The sequence below is a fragment of the Culex quinquefasciatus genome, chromosome 3 (assembly GCF_015732765.1).
Source record: "Culex quinquefasciatus strain JHB chromosome 3, VPISU_Cqui_1.0_pri_paternal, whole genome shotgun sequence".
Classification (NCBI taxonomy): Eukaryota; Metazoa; Arthropoda; class Insecta; order Diptera; family Culicidae; genus Culex; species Culex quinquefasciatus.
In genome coordinates, this window is record NC_051863.1 from 157,852,297 (window position 1) to 157,872,621 (window position 20,325).

The 20,325-nt window shown below is 38.2% G+C and overlaps 2 protein-coding genes across 2 annotated transcripts in view; one reads left to right on the forward strand and one right to left on the reverse strand.

Annotated features, from left to right (window-relative positions):
- Positions 1 to 2,006: 2,006 nt before the first annotated feature.
- On the reverse strand, positions 2,007 to 10,934 carry LOC6036225 (transformer-2 protein homolog alpha). Its single transcript, XM_038263271.1, has 5 exons — positions 10,518 to 10,934; positions 10,371 to 10,441; positions 10,027 to 10,303; positions 2,735 to 3,129; positions 2,007 to 2,677 (listed from the first exon to the last, which is right to left on the reverse strand). Exons 1-5 carry the CDS (start codon positions 10,548 to 10,550, stop codon positions 2,542 to 2,544), a joined length of 912 nt encoding a protein of 303 aa, XP_038119199.1. The 5' UTR covers positions 10,551 to 10,934; the 3' UTR covers positions 2,007 to 2,541.
- Positions 10,935 to 20,254: 9,320 nt separating this feature from the next.
- LOC6036231 (double-strand break repair protein MRE11) overlaps positions 20,255 to 20,325 on the forward strand; it is a 2,208-nt gene continuing 2,137 nt past the window's right edge. The window contains 1 exon segment of the mRNA XM_001846249.2: positions 20,255 to 20,325. This exon segment is cut by the window's right edge and continues 143 nt beyond it. The gene's annotated coding sequence lies outside the window, so the exon portion shown is untranslated.

Consider the following 20,325-nt stretch of genomic DNA (forward strand, 5'->3'; position numbering starts at 1 on the left):
GGTGTAGGGGTAAGCGTGGTTGCCTCTCACACAGTCGGCTTGGGTTCGTATCAGCCATTACGACCTCTTATTTGATTATTCTTTAGAAAAAAATAAAAACGATTCATTGTTTTTTAGTAAAGGCAGATCGGAAGGAACGTAAAACTCCATTTCAAAAAACTCCCAAGAAACGGTCAAGGAAAGGGTCACGAAAAGATTTTTCATGAGCGGTACGCAGCTGAAAAGTATCAGAAACGGAATGTGGCGTTTGACGTTTCTGCGCGCGGTGCTTGTTTGCAATATGTTTTGATGAAAAAATCAAAGAATCGCAATTTTCCTTTCTGAATGCGAGTGATAATTATAAACCTTTTAATAATCTTGTCTTGATGCACACAATGCAGAATTTCCGCAATTAAAATGACAGATTTAGTTTTGTGGTCGAAATTGAGTAAAACAAAGAAGTCTGCCATCATGCCGCCAACTATTTATAGTACCCACCAACAACCTCTGGATTATGAGTCCCGTGCGCTGTTCGATTGATCCACACTGGCGGGACCGAAATGATGTAAACCGGAGTGAAAATAAACATGACAATAATCATACAAATATCTATTTTCTACAAATAATTCAAAAATAAAAAATCGAAAATATAGAAAATCAAACAATTCAGAAATTTCTAATAACAAAAAAATCAAAAATAATAAAGGAAATTTCAACAATTTTTAATATCTGAGTTAGGAAATTCAAAACAAAAAATATGCAGAATTCAATCATAATATAAATATCAAAGTATTTATAAATTCAATAGCTCAAAAATTTTAAAATTCGAAGCCCGGAAAATTTAAAAAATTACAAGTCTAAATTTCAAAAGTTTAAAAAATCTGAAATAAAGAAATTCGAAAATAAAAATTTACATAAACCTCGAAATTCTAACATTAAAAACTTTATTTTTTCCCAAAATTAAAAAAAAAATTAGGATGAAAAATTTGGAATTTAGGTATTTAAAAAGTTAAGAATTCTAGAGATTTTTTGAAAAGGTCCTAAAAACATATGAAACACAATATAGCTTATAGGAACTTTTCAAAAAAATAGCTCTAGAATTTCAGAATAACTAATTTACACATGTAAATATTGAAAATTTGAAAAACTTTTAAATTAAAAATTTAAAACTTAACATTAAAGAATCTAAGAACTTAAGACTTTAAGAATTAAAAAAATTAAGAATTTAAGAATTGAAAAATTTAAGAATTTGAGAAGTTAGGAATTTAAAAATTAAGAATTGAAGAATTTTAAAATTTAGGGATTTAAGAAAATGCTCAGTACATTTGTACCAGCTTTATTGTAATAGTTTTCTGATATTCTAATTGCATAATATCATAATTTCATAATTTTATAATTAAATAATTTCATACTTTCATAATGTCATAATTTAATAACATCATAACTTCACAATTTTAGAACTCCGTATTTTTATAATATTATAATTTTAAAATTTGAGTATTTCTAGTTTTAGATTTTAAGAAATTTTATACTGTTGATTCCTTAGTTTTGTTGATGATTAATTATTGTTGTTGAAAGTTTTTGAAAAAAACGTTTTCATTTTTTTAATTTTAACTTTTTAAATACTTGCTCTATATTTATTTTTCTCGTTTTTTTTTAAATCATTTAAAGAAGACGTCAGTTACCACAATTGGCACAGAATTAGAAGATTTTTGCAAAAATCAAATTTTTCTCAAAAATGCTTAACGTAGGCAATTTGATTGCTAATCAGTTTGTAGCATATACCTAGCTCAAAAAATATTTTTTTTTTTTCAAAACATGTCCAAAAATAAAAATCTTCAAAATGGCATTTTTCCGTACCAAACTGCTCCTTAAATATCCGTACTGTTAATAGCCTAAATATCCCTGTGTGGAGTGTGTAAGAAAATGTTTCGTTTATAAATCTTTATGCAATAATTTTAGTTGGAAAAGCCTGAACTTGAATTGTTCACAGATTTCGAAGCAGAAATAAGACACGTTAAAAAAACTTTGTGATGAATTACCCCTAAGTATTTATTCATGGTATAATAAGTTCAAATAGGTCATTTGCAATATTGTTGTTCATCTAGCGACAATTGTGTGTGTGTGTGTTTGTATGTTTTAATGGGTTGTTTCTTTCCATAATCATTGTTGCTTGCTTGCAATTGCGTTTCATGTTTTTTTTGTCTTGATTTGTGTGAGTCAGTAAATATGCGTCCTGTTCAATTTGTGAGTTTGTTTGTAATTTTGTCTCCGGCCACGCATCGTGCTCATAACCGTTTCTTTTTGTTTTACATCCTAATAAATATATTGTTTCGCAGTTGTTGGACTAGCCATCAACGGTTTGTGAAGGTTCTTGTTTTGTCGATTGTTTAATAGTTACGTGGGAGTGTGGGGGGAAATAAGCCGGATGTGTCCCGGGGAGGAAAGCCGTGCCATTGTTTATGTGTGTTTGAGAGGGAGTGTGTGACCATTTAAAAAAAAACGCTTTTACATGATCGCGGCATATCCACCGGGAAATCCGGCCACGGCGACCGGCCACTGTCAGCGAACGGCACCGCCCCGGTAGTAGTCACTGCGCGATCGGGACATCACCGAGGTTCGCTCGCGGCCGCGTTGCTCTGGTGGTGCCGGCGCGGCATATTTGTCCTGGTAGTAGTACTGCTGATGGTATTGATCGCTGTTGGGGAAGAAACGCAGTCAGATCAAGTTGATTTCTCTTCCGGAAAGAACCTACCCATTGCTGTACCGCCGAGCTTCCCGTTCCCACCGTTCCCGCTCCATGGCCTCGATCTCGCACGCCCGACAGTGGTAGTAACCTCCGGCCGTGGCTGCGGCCGCCCCTCCGCCGCCACCCACCGGGGCCGCCGACCGTGACGCCGGAGGTCCCAACGGTGGGCCGCCTCCCCGCTCGTAATGGCCACCACCGCTGGCAGCGCCGTGTTCCCGCTTCGGATGGGCCACCTTGCCGTAGTAAACGCCCGGCGTCGGATCGTGGGGTTTGTCCGTGGCGGAATAGTCCACGCGGATGCGCCGGTCGCCGATTTCGATGCCGTTGGCCTGGACGTGCGCCACCCGGGCGTCCTCGATGCTCTCGAAGTAGACGAAGCCGAAGCCGCGCGAGCGACCGGTCTGTGAATGTGGAGAGAGATGCGGATCGTTAGTTTTGTTCAGGGCGTATTTATTTTTATTTCATACAGTAAAATAAACCATTTTCATGGAATTAAGTGATAACGTTTTTAAAATGTGTTTTTTTTTGTCTCTATTGCAAGTACCTGCTCGAACCTAGGAGTCCAAAGGCTTGAATGGGAGAGCCCCCAAACCTCTTTTTACTCCAAGGAACCTAACACTCCAGGGTTCGAACTGGAGACATTTGGATTGCGAGTCCAACCGCCGCCAGCGACTCCCATACCTGGAATGACCGACGTTTTACTTCCCCATCCGATGGAAGGTTGGAGCAGATGGGAATCGAACCCATGATCTTCGGCTCACAAAGCGGATAGCGTAACCATTCGGCCACGCACTGACCCTAGTTTTTCTCATAGCTTTACTATGTTTATATAACAAACTTTTTACAACGTTTACTTCGAATAAATTAAAATAATTAGTTTAAATAGAATAAATTAAAATAATTATTAACAATTTGTTGGGTTAGGAGGGGTAAAACAGGTATTCCCCTACTTGATACAGCATATGACGTATGAATGACAGGGTAAATAACATCAAACTTTTATTTTCAAAAATGTTTAGTTTCATTATTTTTTAAATCAAATTTACAACTCCAATACTTCAAACAAACGTGGAATAACCCGAGAATTCCCAATATTTCAATTTTGAGTCCGAAAAAGCCGTCTTGTTGGCATACAAAGGATTTTTTTGTTATAGAAAAAGCGTAAAAATATGAGAAAAGCTGCGATTTGCCAAAAAGTTTATTCCGTAGGCTTTTATGAGTTCATGAAATTCCCCAACCATTGACCTACGGGAGTATGGGAGTAGCAGGTTGTTGCAAAAAGATACTCATGTATAGCTCATGTTTCATGGACAGCGACTTTAATGGCTAAACGTGTGCACTCACCTTGAGTGCATGTAAAAAATCATACAATTGCAACAAAATTTTATTTTCGAGCAATTGCATGCCAAATAGGGAATCGATTGTACCGGACCCTCTCCGATTTCAATGAAACTTTGTAGACATGTTATCCTACGCTTATGTAAGCCATTTATATGGAGCCAAAACGAAACTATTGGCACTACGCCCCCCGGGGCATGGCCTTCCTCTAACGTGGGATTTCTGCTCCAGCGCCTCTGACGAGACAGGAGAAACCGGGACCGACGTTTTACTTCACCATCCGATAGAAGCTCAGTGGATAAGGCGGGAATCGAACCCGCGTCTCATAGCATCATCGGGATCGGCAGCCGAAGCCGCTACCCCTGCGCCACGAGACCCAGTTTCACTCGATAATGACATTTGAGAAGGGCGTAAATGTTTTAAATATTTTTTTATTTCGTAATTTAAATATGTCTATATCTCGAAGCCGTTGCATCGTATCAAAAAGTGGTCAAAGACAAACTTGTAGGAAACTTTACGGGCCTCAAAAAAAATACACTGAAAAAAAAAAAACACGCTACTTTTATGAGATTTTTTGATAGGGGAAATATATCCTTTCAAATCAAACACCTATCTTTGTCATATGAGCAACTCTCTACGAAATCGGCCGATTTCGACCATTTTTATTTTTTGTATTTTTTGATTTGACTCAAACTTTGTGGGGGCCTTCCCTATGACCAAATATGCTATTTTGTGTCATTGGTTCACCCATACAAGTATCCATACAATTTTGGCAGCTGTCCATACAAAAATGGTATGTAAATATTCAAACAGCTGTAACTTTTGAGTGAATTTTCTGATCAATTTGGTGTTTTCAGCAAAGTTGTAGGTATTGTTGAGGACTATTGAGAAAAAAATAGGTACACGGAAAAAAAATTAGAGAATTTTTTTAATCAACTTTTTTTTTACTAAAACTCAATTTCCCAAAATACGTATTTTTTGATTTTCGAGATTTTTTGATATGTTTTAGGGGACAAAAATCCGCAACTTTTGAGCCATAGAGAAACATGGTCAAAAAATCTGCCGCCGAGTTATGAATTTTTGAAAAAATAGTGATTTTTGGAAAAAATCGAAGTTTCATGCAAAAACAAGTTTGACATTATTTGTTAATGCAAAATTGAATTTACAATCGAAAAGTACTTTACATATTTTTTGATAAAGGGCTCCGTTTTCTAGATAATGCCACCGAAAGTTTGATTTTAGCGAAATATTTGCAGTTTTTCAATTTTTAAAAATAGTGACCATGAGTGACCATTTCTAAAAATATATTTTTTGAAAAGTTCAGAAAATTTGCTATAAAACTGTCTAAGAGACATTGAAGATTGGACCTCTGGTTGCTGAGATACAGCGGCTTAAAGAAAAAGAAACACGAAAATTGAAGTTTTCTAAGTCTCACCCAAACAGCCCACCATTTTCTAATGACGATATCTCAACAACTAATGGTCCGATTTTCAATGTTAATAAATGAAACATTTGTGAAATTTTCCGATATTTTCGAAAACATTATTTTCAAAATTTTCAAATCAAGAATAAAATTTCAAAAGGGTCAAACATTCAATATTACGCCCATTTAAAATGCTAGTCTTGATTTAAAAATTTTCAAAATATTTTTTTCGAAAAGATCGGAAAATTTCACGAATGTTTCATGTATTAACATTGAAAATCGGACCATTAAAAATTGAAAAACTGCAAATATTTCGCTAAAATCAAACTTTCGGTGGCTATATCTTGAAAACGGAGCCCTTTATCAAAAAATATGTAAAGTACTTTTCGATTGCAAATTCAATTTTGCATTAAAAAATAATGTCAAACTTGTTTTTGCATAAAACTTCGATTTTTTCCAAAAATCACTATTTTTTCAAAAATTCATAACTCGGCGGCAGATTTTTTGACCATGTTTCTCTATGGCTCAAAAGTTGCGGATTTTTGTCCCCTAAAACATATCAAAAAATCTCGAAAATCAAAAAATACGTATTTTGGGAAATTGAGTTTTAGTAAAAAAGTTGATAAAAAATCCTCAAATTTTTTTCCGTGTACCTATTTTTTTCTCAAAAGTCCTCAACAATACCTACAACTTTGCCGAAGACACCAAATTGATCAAAAATTCACTCAAAAGTTACAGCTGTTTGAATATTTACATACCATTTTTGTATGGACAGCTGCCAAAATTGTATGGAGACTTGTATGGGTGAACCAATGACACAAAATAGCTTATTTGGTCATAGGGAAGGCCCCCACAAAGTTTGAGCCAAATAAAAAAATACAAATAAAATCCATTTCCGGTTTTGGTAGAGAATTGCTCATATGGAGAATTTGATGCTCGACATCATCTTTTCACTTGTGCTAACGTTTTCAAAGCGCTTAAGATATAAAATTGCTTCCAACTACCGGCAACATGTTCTTTCGCCCATTGGTTAGTCACTCACTTGAAAAATAATCCCGAAAAATGTAAATAATTAGCAAGCACCATCAAAAAAACAAACGCGCTAAGTCTTTTGACGTTTCAATTTTGACGACCCATTCCAATCGAAGGCTGAAGAAACAATCCAGATTATACAGCATCATTCAAACACGACCGCTTAATAGGCTTAAAATGGGCATATTTCCCCTATTTAAGTTTAAAAGTCAAATTTGAAGGTGAGCCCACGATTTTTTTTTCGTTTAATTTTTTTTTTTGTGAAAATAGCCTTAGATGTTACAAAAAGACTCACAAAAAATGCAGGATGGAGCAACTCACCTAAAGAGAATCATTTATTGAAACTGAAACTGAAAATATTTACGAGGTTAAAAAATCAAGTCTGTCACATAAAAATGGTCAAAAACCATTTTTTTCAACATTTTTATTTTTAAAACCGCTGTAACTTCACAAGGATTGGACTTAGGACAATGGTCAATATGGAGACTTTTATGTAAAATTGTCTGGAGAATCGATTCCCGTATTCGGCTTTTGAAAATGTTGACGCTTAGAGCACTTACAAAAATCCTGCATTTTCGTGAGTCTTTTGGTAATCTCAAGCTATTTTCACAAAAAAAAAATTGAACGAAAAAAAAACGTGGGCTCACCTTTAATTTGACTTTTAAACAAAAATCTCGTAGAAGTGGCGTGTTTTTTTTTGTTTCAGTGTATTTTTTTTTCAGAAAACCCGTAAAATTGCCTACAAGTTTGTCTTGGACCACTTTTTGATACGCTTACGCCCTTCTCAAACGGCATGTCATTGTCGAGTGAAACTGGCTTCATATACACACAAATGACTCACATAAGCGTAGGATAATATGTCTAAAAAGTTTCATTGAAATCGGAGAAGGTCGGGAAAAAAGTACCTAAAAAATTTCCTGTTTTGGGCTGGAATTGCTCTTTCTAATTTTTAAATTCTTAATAGTACAATAAATAAAAAAATATCCCAGGTATTTTTTGATGAGAAGTATTTTTCATTGTTCAGACAGTGAGTAAAATAAATCCATACTCCAACATCACAAAATTTATTTTCTTGCCTCTTTGACCGGTTTGAGAAGAGTGTGGATGGACACATAAAGGTGAAAAAAAAGAAACAAAAATGCAAAAATTAAGTTTTTTTATGACAAATTACTTTTCTTAAAAAAGACATACTCATTTCAGCTGTTGAAAAAAAAGGGGAAGGCTTTTTAATTTTTTCCTTAAAAATTAACTTCTCCTGTTTGTTTTACTTCGAACAACTCAACTTTTTGAATGTTTGGAGCAAGTTTTAAATATATGGTTTCATTTTTTGAGCACCTCTCAAACAATACAGAGTAGATTTCTTTATTTTTTATGGTTCTTCATGCCACATGGTTGAAAGGTTTGCAATCAGTTTTACATTTTTTTATATTTAACCACCAGTGCTACATTTTTTTAATCCAAATTGTAATTTCTTGAATACAAGGTATGAAACGAATTGAAGTAATTCTTCTTGCACAAAACAATTTGAAAATTGTTGAGAAGCCAATTCGATTTTCAACTAATTTGATCATGGTAAACAAAAACGTTAAAAAATCTTTTTGGGGAAATCAGACGCTCTAGCGGAAAGTTTCATCCCAATCGGAGCACCTCGATACGACCTGTTACACATTGGTGAAAACTCGCTCTTAAGTTATTGAGAATGTTGAAATCCAAAACGGTGGCCAAAATTACGCATAGTTTTATAAGTTTCCAATTCATAACATTTTTGAAATCCGGTTTATTTTCAGAGTTTTTTTTTTTTTTTTTTGAAAAGGTCTTACGAGCTATTGTCGTTCATATGTTTATAGGGCATAATCAAAAAAGTCGAGATTTTAATTTCAGAATTTCTAAATTTCGGTGTTTAGTGTTTAAGTTTTATATTTCTGATTTTTAAATATTTTTGTTGTTGGATATCTTAATTCCAATTTTTTTTAAATACTGTTTTTTATATTCCTGGATTTAGATTTTTTGAGTTCTTGAAAATTTCAAGGAAAAAAATATGTAAAAAGTTGTGTTTTTTAATTTATAGGTTTAAGAAACATTTAAATTTACAATAGTTGAATTCGTGAATTCCAAAATAAAAGGGGTCGCAGAACTCGAAGATAATTCGAAATCTGATACAAACCTTTGAATAATCGAGTCTGGACTGTAATTGTACTTTTTAATTTCTGAATCTTCATGTTTAAATTCGGCCTTATGAGTCAATTCCGATTAATAAAAATTTGTGTATGAGAGTTTAAAAAAATCCCAGTTCTGTATAAAACTCCCGGATTTTTTATCGAGGTAAGGTGCGCGAGAGCTATCACCACCTAATACCCGGGAATGAGATAAACTTTAATTATTATAATATATAATATAATATGTAATAGGTTTTTTAGAACATATTTAGAAAATCCCTCGTATAAAAATGAATGTTGACAATGAAAATATACCACCTTTGATGACACACGCTCGGCACCTAATTTTGGTATCATTAGTTGAAAGACTAATCCATTTACTCCGACCTGATGCTGCTTCCAGGATATCAGTTTGCTCTCTTGAAATGTAGTGGTAGGTCTTCCAACTTGAGAACTCTGTGGCCTTTTCCTTGCAGTGCATTTATATTTTCTTTGTTCTCCGTCAACTTTTCCGCAATTTGCGTTCTTCGCCAAAATTCATTAAATTTCTACTGGTTGGATTATTCTCTTCACCATTTTCCTGCATTCCAGCTTTTTTTCTTCTCGGCTTCACACTTTACGTTTTCTTCGACTCCTTTTTATACACATTCCTTCGGTAATTTTCATATCGGATTACTTCAAATTACTTCTGATTTCCTTGTTCTGGGTGGAAACTTCATGTGGTTGCATGCTTTTCTCCGTGGAATTGTGAAATCTTCTCTTCATTCGGGATTTCTTCCAGATTTTTACTGCAATCATCAGGTTTGTCTTCTCTTCTCAGCGAAAATCTTCCAGTACTGGGCGATCTTTTCTTCCTTCAACGTTGACTCGTCTTCTGGCTGCTGTTCGCTAAATGGGGAAAAATATTTCTTTTCGAAAAACATATCTTCTTAACTGCAACACCCTTTTTCCAAACATCTTAAGAACCAACAAACAAACAAATTCTTCAAATCTTCCCAGTTGCAAGACGTTAGTGGACTTATGCTATAATTGAAATTTGTTTTCAAAAACAGAATAAATTCACGACAAAGCAAAATGAATTTTCAAGTGATAAAACTATTTTCTTCACACCATTATTCAACTGTCCGGAAGAGCCTTTCAAGAAACGCTCATCTCTTCGCTTTTCTCTCTAAAATCTTCCGGCGGGGGCCATCCGCAAGCGGACCACCACCTTTGCTCTATCCAAACTTTGGTCAGTCTCCCGGCACGCTTAGTATTTCTTCACGGCGAGGACATTAACTGTTGGAATGCTTTTTCAACTCTTCAAACTTTTCCGTCACCCGTGCCCGTTTGCCGCCGCCGGAACCTACCTTCGCGTCCAGCACGACGGTGGCCTTCTTCAGCGGGCCAAACTTGACAAAGATGTCGTACAGTTCCGCCTCGGTCGTGTAGATGCTGAGGTTGAACACGGCCACCACGCGGGATCCGCCCGGCGGCTGGTGCTTCGAGTCCGGATTGCCACCGGCGCCGCCCACCCCGTACGGACGAGGCGCCCGCGTTGGGCGACCACTTCCGTACCCGCTGGAGGAAGCGCTGGCCGCGTAGTGCGACGATCCACCTGCACCACCGCCGTAGGACGTAGCGTATCTGAAAAGGTTTAGGAAGGAAAGATCGTTAGAAATTCTCCGGACGAAACGTTGCTCAACGCTCTTACCTGTCGCCCTCCTCCCGGTACTCCCGGCGGTATCTGGTGCGGTCATCCCGGCTGCGGGAACGCGACCTCGGCTGTGGAATGTCAAACAAAAAAAGAATCCCACGTCAGCAATCTCGGAACAATCCGCAGCAGCTCCTCAACTTCTACCTCATAATATTGATGACTCTTGGAGTAACTCATCTCGGCCAGCAAGATTGACCTCCTCACTGCGCACACGGCGGAACGGATAACCTTTCTCTTCCTTCTTCCTGCTGCAAGTTCACCTCAAAAACGAAACGCACTTTTTTTTCGCTTCTTCTCTAGCCCCAAAATGACCGACGACGCGCACACACACACAATTTTCACTTCACTTTGCAATCGAAATTTCCCCCACTTTAAGCACCGGCACCCGCGAGCAAACACTTTCTTCCGGGCGGACACGGTGGTGTCCTACCACGCAACGCACCAAAGCACTGGATTTCGCCGGAAAGAATCCGGATTTTTTCGATTTCCCACGACGGAAAACCAGCAGCAGAAAAAGATGGCCAGCCAACTTGCTGCGAGTGGAGTGAAGGGGAAAAAAGAATCAGAAGAAACAAAACTGTCAGAGGCGAAATATTTCAACGGTGCAGCGCTGCCAGATTTTTTCAAACATATCGTTAATAGTTGAGTTGACGTAGAACTACGCTTCTAATTGAATAAAAAATATCTAATAAAATTTAAATGACATTACATTGTAAATTTTCGGAAGGAACACCCTTACCAAAAATCATGACTTTTTGAGTTCCAAATCCCACTTTTCATACGATTTTTTGAGTTCAGGCAACCATAAAAATGGTTATATGGGTTGAACTGAAAAAATCGTATGAAAAGTGGGATTTGGACAAGGGGGAGGAAACTTCAAAAATATTAAGAGCATTTTGGTAGAATAACGAAATTTTAATATACTTTTTAATATATTAACGAAATGCACACAAAAAAAAAAAAATTATGGTAATGACAAAAGCAACTTACTTTGGAATTGAAAAGTGGTTAAAATTTGCTACATTAAAAGTGTTTTTCTTGTTTTGAAAATGAAAACTTTTACTGCTACAGTTTTTGAAAATCTCCTTGCTAACTGATTTCAAAAATTTTAACTTTTAACTCGACTGTATAATTTCTTTCATTTTGTAGTTCTCGTGAAACCGTGCGAGTCCAAAATGTAAACAATCGTTTAGGTGATTCCGGTGGTTAGTGAGTGGTGGTCCACGACGTCAATCAAAACAGAACGCGTCCGCAGCCAGGACTTGAACGCGGATACCTTCGAAGGAGGATGGTGCGGAACAAGGTTGGGGGATTAGGAGAAAGTTGGTTTTTAAAAGGATAAGGCCAGCTTCCTGCCGGATCTGCAGCTGTTTCACAACCGAAATGGGTAAGAAGGAAGCTTGGGTGTTTTATGGCGTTTGTGTTTGGTGTTGTTTGTTTTTGTAGGACGCCGTGTATGCGGATGTGAATTTGCACCGGTTGTATTCGGTGGTGGTGGTCCGGAGTGGGTAGACGAGATTGAAGTTGGAGCAGATTAATGCATCCGCTTTCTGAACAAGTACGATAAAATAAACTTTATCGGTGAGGAGAAGGATCCGACGGAAGAGAGAAGCGATCGGAGGTGGTCAGCGCGGATGTTGCACTCGGTGCCGGCCTCGGTGCCGGCGGTTTACGACCACCACCAGCATTATGTGCCGGAAGTGATGACGGGACACTGTGGGATGTACTGAGGGTCCGCAGTCTATTTTTCGGTGCGGGACATGTTTGACGAGAATTACCGAGTAAAGCCGCAGGTTCTGAAGCTGTCGTACTCGGATTACTTCAATAAGTTGGAGCGATATCCAACGAACCAGATCAAGAACATCTATCTGGAATACCGAAGAATTCACCGATGAGTATTGAGAATGTGTTCAGTGTTTAGCCAATTTAATTTACTTTCAAACTATTTCAGCAACTCCCGCCCGCAAACGCTCAACTCGCGACGGCGCAGCTTCGGCTGGATGAACTGGCAATATCTGTGTCATTCTCGAAGGATGACCAAGTGATCTGGAACTATCGGTTCAGGCGCTTCACTTCCCAGTCGGAAAACTTCGACTTCTTTTCCCGAATCAACACCCAATGGCCAACTCCTCCAAGCCTGTCCTGATGATGACCGGCAACGAGACCACCCTGTCCTCTACATCGCTGTCGCGCTCCAAAATGAAGGCCACGATGTTAAGCAGCATAAGTAGCAGTTTTAATATTATTTAAAAATAAAAATAGAAATAAAATCCATCACATTTTTCGAAAATTATCACTGAATGTTAAATGTTATTTATTGTTGCCATAAAAAGTTTCTTCTTATAATAAAAGTAAAAAACTTTTACCGATACAACGATTTTGTTCCAGAAATGCATGGTAGTATCAAAAACTTTCCAACTTTTAAAGTAAAAAGTTTGAACTTTCTACGAATATTCACCAACGCAAACTTTTAATCCAACGAACGATCTTTTTAAATTTACAGTATATTTTCTTTGTGTGCACCTTTAAAGTAAAAAAAAAGTGATCAGAAATCTAGTCAGAAACAAGTCTGAAATAGTTTTTAATCGTATTTTTTACCGCTGTACATAAAAAATTTAGATAGGGCATTGTATTTCAAATAGATGATAGTCCTACACAAGGGGAAAACCACTCTGATCAAAGTGCCCTGGGCACCATCGGGCACGTTCTGGGGCACGTCTGGGCACCTTCAGGCACCTTCAGGCACAAGCTCGGGCACCTTTCTTTCTGACTTTGACAATTGAAAAACATATTTCAAAATATCAAAGTAATCAAGTTTCTTTCTCTGACATTTTAAATGCTACGAAGAATTGTTTCTGGTTGCGAAAATGCACTCAATTAAACTGATTTGTAACCAATAAAAATTCAATTTATAGGCCAGCCATAGAAACAAATTGTTTTCAAGTGAGATGGAAAGTAGCTCCTTAACCATAACTTTATAAATATTCAACCCACTTTTGTTTTCTAGATGTCGAAAGAAAAACTCGTTCCTAAGGATGAATTTGGTGAAGCAAAATATAAAAATAATCAAATCCGGCTTTGGGAAAGGCTTGATTTTTTCAATATTTTATAATGTATTTCAATTGTACAAAATAAAAAAAAAACAAACTATGTTCTAAAGAGGTGTAAGGTGTAGAAAATAGTTTTGTATGAGTCAATCGTTTCATAGCGTGACATAGTGTGACTAGAGGGGGGGAGGGGGGCATAATGTTTGATAAACTTTAGTCAGAAATCAAATACGATACAAGGCTTCAAGAAACAGAGTAAATCATGAAACAATTGTACAAAAAAACAAGATTGTGAGGGGGGGGAGGGGCTACAACATGTGACGTACTTTTCGAGGGGAGTCGGAGCCAGCGTGACAAAGTGTGACATAGGGGGAAGGGGAGGGGGGGGACAATTTTGGCCGATTTTAGCGTGACATACTTTATGGATGACGCCATAAGAGATCGTTTATTTATGTACATTTGGAAGCTTTCGATGTGGTTGTTGTTGGAATAGATGTAACCCCGATGATTGCAATATTTTATCACTTGAACATTACAAAATGGTGAAAAATCAACCTGTTGTTTCAAGTAAAACTCATCCAATGTCCTTTTTATCTCTAATTAAAAACGTTTTTCTTTATGTTTCGTTAAATTTTATTGAACTGATGGTGATTTTGTCGAAACACAGCTTTTCGGCCACGTTCGACCACGAACTGTTCAGTTCTGGAACCAGCTTCGGGTCATCGCTGAAATACGCATCAACAAAATGAGCTGGGCGGGACCACTTCTTAGTGGTTTGTTTAGAATTATTTCCTTCAGTTTTTTCCTGGAAGAGCAAAGATCTGATCAAATGACATTCTATAGCTTACTAAATGCTTCTTACCAAAAAAGAAGTCAACAAACTTTACAACATTAGAATTATTCCAGTGAATCAAAACTGAAAATTAATTTAATCTAAGCGAACCCCACACTGCAAGGGGAAAACCACTCTGCTCATTGCCCTCGAGTAGGCTGTGCCCTAAAGTTGCCCAAACGTGCCCGAAGGTGCCCGATGAGCCCTGAGGCCAAGAAAAAAACAGGACGGTACATAGCAACCGTGTTACAAAGTTATAAAGTTTTTCAATCCTGTCATTGTTGAGTCTTCGGTTTTGCAGAGAGGAAATTAATTTCCCTCTTTTATTCTACTGGAATGATTCTAGAATGCAGAGTTTTCTCATTTGTTGTTGGTAAGAAGCACTTTATGAACTATAGAATAACAATTGATCTGACACTTTGCCCTTTTAGGAAAAAAAAAACTATTGAAAACAATACCAATGGACAATTTTGATATTCCAGTCCGAACTGAGGAAACCGTCAGACGATACGCTGAAGGAAGTTGGATATGCCACTAAGGACGGGTCCCTGTTGTCAAATATCTCGGCGATGACCCGAAGCTGGTTTAAGAGCTGTTCCGCGTGGCCGAAAAGCACGCCCTGTTTATCATCTAATTGATTTTTTAACCATTAATAAAAAAATCGTTTTCATGAAACATAAAAATAATATTGAAATAAAGGGTTGACTTGACATCATTTTGCAATTTTCCAATGTGTAGTCTTTTAATTTTCTCTAAACTGGAATGAAAACTTGAAAACAATCTTCTAATTCAAAATTTTAAGTCGATATGTTAACAAATGTTGTACAATGAAACAATTTACAGCGACAAAACCAATTTTTAAATCTTAAACATGGTTCTTACTTTTTTTCTTTTTCTCAAAGGGTACACTAAAAGCATGCCACTGCTTTAGTTTTTGTACATTTGAAAACGATTACAACATTGCCGACATTGCACATATTGAAATTTAGTTTCAACCGAATTATTTATCGTAAACGTCATGGTTTGAAAAATAGATATTCTTCGATTTCAACAACTGAACTGAATGCTCAAATTTATAATAATTTAGGATTTTTAACTGTTGAAGAATCAATGTTTTCATTATGCACGATCTGCACAATGCCAACACAAATTTTCACAGCAAAGTCCATTTTTTTAGCTCCCAAATCATCATCAGGACAGAATCCTGATTACTTCGATATTTTGAATTTACTTGTCCAATTGTCAAATTCAGAATTAAAGGTGCCCGAGCTTGTGCCTGAAGGTGCCCGAGACGTGCCCGATGGTGCCTGAGACGTGCCCGATGGTGCCCAGGGCTCTTTGATGAGAGTGGTTTTCCCCTTGCCACACTGACAGAATTGTTCAAACTTTATAAACAAACAAAGTAACACGGTTGCTACGCACCGTTTTTTCTTGGCTTCAGGGCTCACTCGGGCACCTTCGGGCACGTTTGGGCAACTTCAGGGCACAGCCTACTCGAGGGCAATGAGCAGAGTGGTTTTCCCCTTGGTCCTACAAGTAAGTAAGTAAGTAAGTGAGGAAGGCAAAAAACCTTACTTAATCCACCCTTAGGTGGTTGGTGCCTTCCTCACATTTAAAGGGTGCTATCATACCACTAGACTGGGTAGTCATATTTTCATATTGCAGGCCACTAATTTGTGAAAAAATATCTGAAATCCGGCCTATAAAAAGTGCATAAATAACACTTAAGTGCTTATAACTTTTGATAGGGTTGTCAGATCTTCAATGTCTTGGACGCGTTGGAAAGGTCTTTTGATTCCCTATCTAACAATAGGTCGCATAAGAGATCCGGACAACGTTTTCATCAAAATATCTGAGATCCGGCCTCCAAAAAGTGCATAAATAACACTTAAGTGCTTATAACTTTTGATAGGGTTGTCAGATCTTCAATGTCTTGGAGGCGTTTTAAAGGTTTTTTTAATACTTTTCTAAAAATTTATAACACGATGGGTTTTCTTAGAAAAACCACCCTTTTTACAATCTTCCGAACTTTAGTCAAAATCGTTTTTTTTTATCATAACTTTAGAAGTACTTTACTAAACTGCATAATTTTTAATAGCGACTTATGGGGCATCAAAACGGATCAAATGATGCCAAAACGGACAAAATCGGTTCAACCAATGTCGAGATAATCGAGTGACAATTTTTTTGATCAACAGGCCACCACAAACACAGACATTTGCTCAGAATTTGATTCTGAGTCGATACCCACATTGACTGGGCAGCCCGCCGGCGGTTCGCTGGCGGACCGCCAAACCGCTCTGGCGATCCGCCAGCGTTTGATTTGGCGGACCACGGGCGACCCGCAGGCGGATAAAATTTGCAACAATTTGGCGCACGATCAATTTTTTATCGTGACGTTGGTCCGCCAGCGACTCGCCCCGGGTCGCCCAGGTTTGCCTTGAAATGTTTCACCCGCCGTTCATCCGCCCTACATACGCCGTTTTGTATGGTTCAACCGCCCCTATAGGATGGTCCGCCAGCGGGTCGCCCTCGATACGCCTTCCATAGAAAGTTCATCCGCCTAAAAGCCCCAACCGCCGTGGCTCGCCCTCGACCCGCCTTTCATATACGGTTCGTCCGCCCCTGTAAGATGGTCCGCCAGTGGCTCGCCCCCGATCCGCCCCTATATAAAGTTCATCCGCCCAAAAGCCCCAACCGCTTTGGCTCGCCCTTGATGCGCCTCTCATATACGGTTCAGCCGCCCCTGTAGGTTGGTTCGCCAGCGGGTCGCCCTTGATACGCCCCCCATATAAAATTCATCCGCCCAAAAAGCCCCAACCGCTTTGGCTCGCCCTTGATGCGCCTCTCATATACGGTTCAGCCGCCCCTGTAGGTTGGTTCGCCAGCGGGTCGCCCTTGATACGCCCCCCATATAAAATTCATCCGCCCAAAAAACCCCAACCGCCTTGACTCGCCCTTGATGCGCCTCTCATATACGGTTCAGCCGCCCCTGTAGGTTGATTCGCCAGCGAGTCGCCCTTGATACGCCCCCCATATAAAATTCATCCGCCCAAAAAGCCCCAACCGCCTTGGCTCGCCCTTGATGCGCCTCTCATATACGGTTCAGCCGCCCCTGTAGGTTGGTCCGCCAGCGGGTCGCCCCTGATCCGCCCCCTATATAAAGTTCATCCGCCCAAAAAGCCCCAACCGCTTTGGCTCGCCCTTGATGCGCCTTTCATATACGGTTCAGCCGCCCCTATAGGTTGGTCCGCCAGCGGCTCGCCCCCGATCCGCCCCCTATATAAAGTTCATCCGCCCAAAATGCCCCAACCGCCTTGGCCCGCCCTCGATTCGCCATTCATACATATTTCATCAGCCCAAGCAGAATACCCGTTCAGGTTCCTTCAGGATTCTGATAGTGTTTTTTAAGTTCATCTAAAACTGAAAAAACACAAAGTGCCTTATATAGAAATGCAGATCTTTGTAGATTCATGTGTGCTGAAATTTAGAAATAAAACAAAAAATATGAAAAAAACATAATTTCCAACATAATGTTGTTCTCAATACATCTTACGTGCGTTGTTAGTTCACTGAGGTGAAATGATGAAAAAAATAAAGAAACAAAATAATATATTGATAAGCAAACTTGTTGCGAAGATTTTCCATTTCCTGCAAATAAAAATAATTCTTTAACTAATTCTTAAAAACTAAATTATTTAAAATGTTCATGTATTATTGGTACTTACATATAAACAGTCAACGTATTGAATGTTAACAATTCATACTCTAATCTAATCAAACACAAGCGCAGCTAATCCGAAGAAAGTATCCTAGTAGATTACACCCCATGCCCTTTCTTGTCATTCAATTTGATCATATATTGTATGGGGAATGGTAGATATGAATATAAAAATAAATCTTACAGTGAAAAGATAAATACAAATAAGCAGTAATTTTAAAGATGATTCCGGGAAGCTGCAAAAACAACAACTATAATTAAACAGACAAATGCTCCAGATGGTTCCATTGCTGAAAGAAAAGGAATAGGATAAGGAAGGATATAAACATTTAAATAAATCATCTAGTGAATAGATAAATGTAGGCATTATAATTGAAGAAGATTCCCGGAAGCTGGAAGAAAGATAATTATATTTTAAAGAAAAAAATTTCAGATGGTTCCATTGCTATTTCAGTAATCGTCGTTAGTTCATGAAATTTAATCATATATGGTATGGAGGAATGGTAGAAAAAAGGACAAGGAATAGGAATGATATAAACATTCAAATAAATCAAATGAAGAATAGATAAATACATATAAGCAGTTCATTTATAAATGATCCAGGAAGCTTTAAAAAAAATTAAACACATTTTAAATGATATTGTTGCCGCTTAACTGATAATTGAAAATAATTGAAATTACTTCCTACCCACGTCCTGCATCATGAACACCTAAAAAACGTCAAACAAAACAAAGACAAAAATCGCTTCTGCACCACTAATTGCCTCCACTGCTGGCACTGAACCCGCAACCTTTGGAGTGTTAACATTCACACAAAAAAACATTAACATTAATTGAGTAAACATTGGCACAAAATCCGCTTTGTAAATGCCACCTCGATACTCTTCAAGAGGTTTCCCTGGGAAAGATATACTTTTTACCAAAATGTACGCCAAATTTCCATACAAACATACAAAAAAGAATAAATCAAATCATAACAACAATGAAACATATCAAATTCTAAGTATTCCAAATGATTGCACATCTGCCAACAATATTTATAAGGGGTGTCACATAAATTACACCAACAATAACGATTATTCTTGCAAAACAACCTTCAATCACTATTTCAAACGCACTTTCAACTGTTTGTTTACATAAGTAAACAATCTAAACAACACAACACTTCTCCCAACACAAAGTTAACAACGAAAATCAGTAGCCGCCGATTAAATAACAACACCCACCGAAGCTCGTTGAACACTGACTGAAATGTCAAATTCGAAATAAATTCCTTCAGAGGCAAACCGCCACGGCAATCAGCCTTTGGCTCGCCGCGGCGATTGAAAGGCGAACGATATTGAAACATTTCAGCGATCAGTTTGAACCGCCCAGGCGATGCGCTCATGGCACGCCAAGGCGGATGGAGGGCGGACGAAATTGAAAAATTTCAAATGTCAAATTTCAACCGCCCAGGCGGCCCGCCCTCGGTCCGCCAGGGCGGTTTTAGGGCGGACCACACGATCAGTAACGGCCGCCGATGCGTAACGTCCGCACTGAGTTAATGTGGGTAGGTATACACACTGACGAACTGACGTGCCACGAGCCAACCACTTTTGACCGCAGTTGTCTTCTTCTTGTTTGGCGTTTTTGCTTCTAGCGAACAATCTGTCAACCGATTTTTCTCTCTTCCCTCTCTTCACTAGCTCTCTTCTCTCGCTTCGCGCCAATGTTTACATACAATATATTGTTGAATTCAGCATAAACTGACAAACGCTTTCGCCGAAACGAACAGCGCGCTCCAAAATCGTTCTGAGCGCATACTTAATCGAAACGACGCAGATTACAACTTGAAGCATAGTCGCAATATCGAAAACACGTGTGGGAGAGAGAATTAGTTCAGCGAACCTGAAGGTAGATGGAGTTGGTGTTCGCTGGCGAATTTGCGGTCAGATTTTTCTCAAAAATATGTATGGGGTGGCACGTCAGTTCGTCAGTGGTATACATGAAGGTGGGTACAGGAGGTCTAATTGAGAAGTTCATTTTTCGAGTGATTTTATAGCCTTTCCTCAGTAAGGTGAGGAAGGCAAAAAGTGATCAGAAATCTAGTCAGAAACAAGTCAGAAATGGTTTTTTCTAAATTTACATAAAAATTTACATAAGGCATTGTATTTCAAATAGATGATAGTCCTACGTCAATTCCTTGAAACATTTCCCGTTAGAATTTCGTAACGCTGCTTTTCCGTAACGCCTTCATTTGTGGCGCAAAAATTGGTAACGCCACCGGTACCGCGCGCACATGTAAACAAAACTAATTTGTTTTTCAATCTGAAAAGTCGCCCTTTCCTGATTGTTCCTGAAAAAAACTAAATT